This window comes from Limulus polyphemus, unplaced genomic scaffold, assembly GCF_000517525.1.
Source record: "Limulus polyphemus unplaced genomic scaffold, Limulus_polyphemus-2.1.2 Scaffold2721, whole genome shotgun sequence".
NCBI classification, from domain to species: domain Eukaryota; kingdom Metazoa; phylum Arthropoda; class Merostomata; order Xiphosura; family Limulidae; genus Limulus; species Limulus polyphemus.
This window is the reverse complement of record NW_013668331.1, coordinates 164,362-167,639: the sequence shown is the minus strand read 5'-3', so window position 1 is coordinate 167,639 and position 3,278 is coordinate 164,362. Positions and strand designations below refer to the sequence as shown.

Sequence of the window (3,278 nt, the reverse complement as noted above, 5' to 3'; positions counted from 1 at the left end):
ACTTTATAATTGTATATGTATAGTAGTGTTCCATTGTTTTATAAATGGTCCAGTTATATAGTTTATATTAACGTTATACTTTATAATTGTATGTGTATAGTAGTGTTCCATTGTTTTATAAATGGTCCAGTTATATAGTTTATATTAACATTATACTTTATAATTGTATATGTATAGTAGTGTTCCATTGTTTTATAAATGGTCCAGTTATATAGTTTATATTAACATTATACTTTATAATTGTATATGTATAGTAGTGTTCCATTGTTTTATAAATGGTCCAGTTATATAGTTTATATTAGCATTATACTTTATAATTGTATATGTATAGTTGTGTTCCACTGTTTTATAAATGGTCCAGTTATATAGTTTATATTAACATTATACTTTATAATTGTATATGTATAGTTGTGTTCCATTGTTTTATAAATAGGTCCAGTTATATAGTTTATATTAGCATTATACTTTATAATTGTATGTGTATAGTAGTGTTCCATTGTTTTATAAATAGTCCAGTTATATAGTTCATATTAGCATTATACTTTATAATTGTATGTATATAGTAGTATTCCATTGTTTTATAAATGGTCCAGTTATATAGTTTACACTAGCATTATGTATACGTACCTTTTATCTCTTTGTTGAATAATCTTCAAATATTCTCTTTTGGTCTTTTATGTAATTTCTTGTCTTTACCTTTTCTCTTTTAGTTTATTTTAATGTTTTATTTTCCTTTGCTCTTCTTTATCTTTGATTATTTATGATGATACACGTCATCATCTCATGTTTGCCTACAATATAATGTTATCATTGGCAGAGACGCTTTAGCCTCTGGTAAAATGTTTTGAACTTGTTTATTTTTCTAGGCTTCAAGGCAAAGATCAGAAGTATTTTTAAAAATCATTAAATTTTGTAAATAGTAATTTTGAAACACAAATAATTCTTAATTAACTAAAATATAAAAGTAAAACCTAATTGCAATTTCACTGTCAATGAAACTAATATGTATAAGGTCAGAAAAAGTAGCCAAGTGCTAGGGACGCCCCCTTGAACATTGTATTAAAGTTTATTTGGCCTCGTTTGTGAACAGATATAATATATACACTGTTAATTTGGTGACATTTTAATGGGAAATCTGATGTTTCTTAGCAACACACTTCTGCTTTGGAAGTGGGCATGGCTTATCTTGAACCGAAAGAATTTTTACAGCATTTTCCTCAGAAACAGGTTATTGGAAGTTGACTAGATTTACTTGTAAACAAGCTATGTACATGTACTTTGAATGTCTGCAAGAACACGTCTACCTTACACACAGCTCTAACGTTCAGATATTTTGAATCAGGAGAGCATCAACTGATACCACACCAAAATATTTAATTATTTTAGAGGTTTCTTTTGAAATAAAAACTGAGATAAGATAAAACTTTGAATTATAACATACTTGATAAAAATAGTTTGATTAATATAACTCCGTAACATATACAGAAAGAGTTTTAAAAATGGTGTCATCGTTATAGGGTTAAGGAATAGTTTGTACTTGGAATTATGTATTTCTTGCTGTTTTCTTGTAAGTAGACACACTGTACTTGATAATGGGGAAAGTACTTTATTATGATAGGTAATCTTTTGACTTTCACTGAGTTTCAAAGTTCTAGCTTCTCTCTCATATATTTATGTAGTTCTTCCCAAATGGTTATGCTTTTGCCACGGGATCTGATGATGCTACATGCCGACTTTTTGACGTACGTGCAGACCAGGAGTTGGCCATGTACTCTCATGACAACATAATCTGTGGCATCACCTCCGTGGCCTTTTCCAAGAGTGGCCGACTTCTAATGGCGGGTTATGACGACTTTAACTGTAATGTATGGGATGCAATGAAGGCCGAACGAGCAGGTTTGTGTGAGCTTGTTTATTACTAGAAAATTATTTTAATGGAACATATTTAGATAGAGACCAAGTATCCTGTGTAACTTGTGATTTAACTTAAACACCTAGCAAATAACTCGGGTTACTTCAAAAATATTACTATAATTTAGAGGAAATGTATATCAAAGTAAAAAGAGAAATTATCTGTTCTACATATAATTTTTTTGTTTAGGTGTTCTTGCTGGACATGACAACAGAGTCAGTTGTCTGGGTGTAACTGAAGATGGAATGGCAGTTGCCACTGGATCATGGGACAGCTTTTTAAATATCTGGAACTAATGATCTCGGCTCATGTGCTACTCCACAAACTAAGAGCTTATCCCTTTGTCCCATATGTTTGGTGACTGCAGCACAAACTCATGACACAGTTGGATTTATATTAATACATAAATTTGTTTTATAATTGTTTGATTTCCTTTTCTTGGAATCTTGTATTAATGTGCTTGCAGAGAAACTATGCGACATGACTAATGGGCTGTGGACCTAATTCTCAGGACAGTTTCTATAAGTCTCGTAAACACACAGTTTCTCTTTGACTTTATATTGTTTTTTTTAATACAAAACAGATAGGAACAGATTTGCTGCAATTTTTCTACAACTTCCATAAAAAAGAGAAGAAAAATGTTTAAATGAATGTTTTCTAATTTTTCTTTGCAGGGGCATTTTTTTTCCTGCTCTAGTCAATTTATAGAAGTACTGTGTCTTAAGCATAGTGGGCCAACCATACTCGCATCACTACAAAGTGCATACACAAATGGACATGCCTTTGTTGACCACACCCCAAGTACAAATATTTGGGCTGAAGTGTTCATGGTGATTGAGCTAAAATTTGTAAAACTGCCTCATCTTAAGTAGTGACAAGTGATGGGCAGGCATCAACTGAGTGTGTTGTAAAATTGTTTTGTGACTTTATTATTTTGTGTGTCTTAAGTTTTCTCTTGCTTGAATGAGTCAATGCAAGCAGGGAGAGTCCAGGGTGCTGTATTTCTTGATGTTTGCTTAAGGCTGTGATAGCCACTGATGGGGAGACATTTGAACCACACACTCCACCAGTTGGCACAATTTTGGCCTTACTTAATGCCAGTTTTTCTGAGGCCTGCTCATTACCTGATTCCACTTCCCACTTTGTTTGCTTGTCCTGACATCTTGTTGAACTCTTTGTTGAGATCTCTGGAGAAACAACAGTTATTATGTCAAATTGTGACCTCTGTTGTAAGAATTGTCTCTTTGTTTTGTTGAAATTATGGCCAAAGGTTTATTACAATAGTTGTGAATAGTAGAAAAATCATGAATTTGTGCCAAACTTGTCTGGCCAAAGATGGCATATGCTAATAAATAATGAGTTATGT

The 3,278-nt window shown here is 32.1% G+C and overlaps 1 protein-coding gene across 1 annotated transcript; it reads left to right on the top strand.

Moving 5' to 3' along the window:
* Positions 1–1,679: 1,679 nt before the first annotated feature.
* Positions 1,680–2,241, top strand: LOC106467731 (guanine nucleotide-binding protein G(I)/G(S)/G(T) subunit beta-1-like; the record flags this gene model as incomplete). Its single annotated transcript, XM_013928106.2, has 2 exons — positions 1,680–1,896; positions 2,102–2,241. Coding segments are annotated over 2 exons (324 nt in total), but the record flags the coding sequence as incomplete, so codon positions are not given.
* Between the last annotated feature and the right edge of the window lie 1,037 nt (positions 2,242–3,278).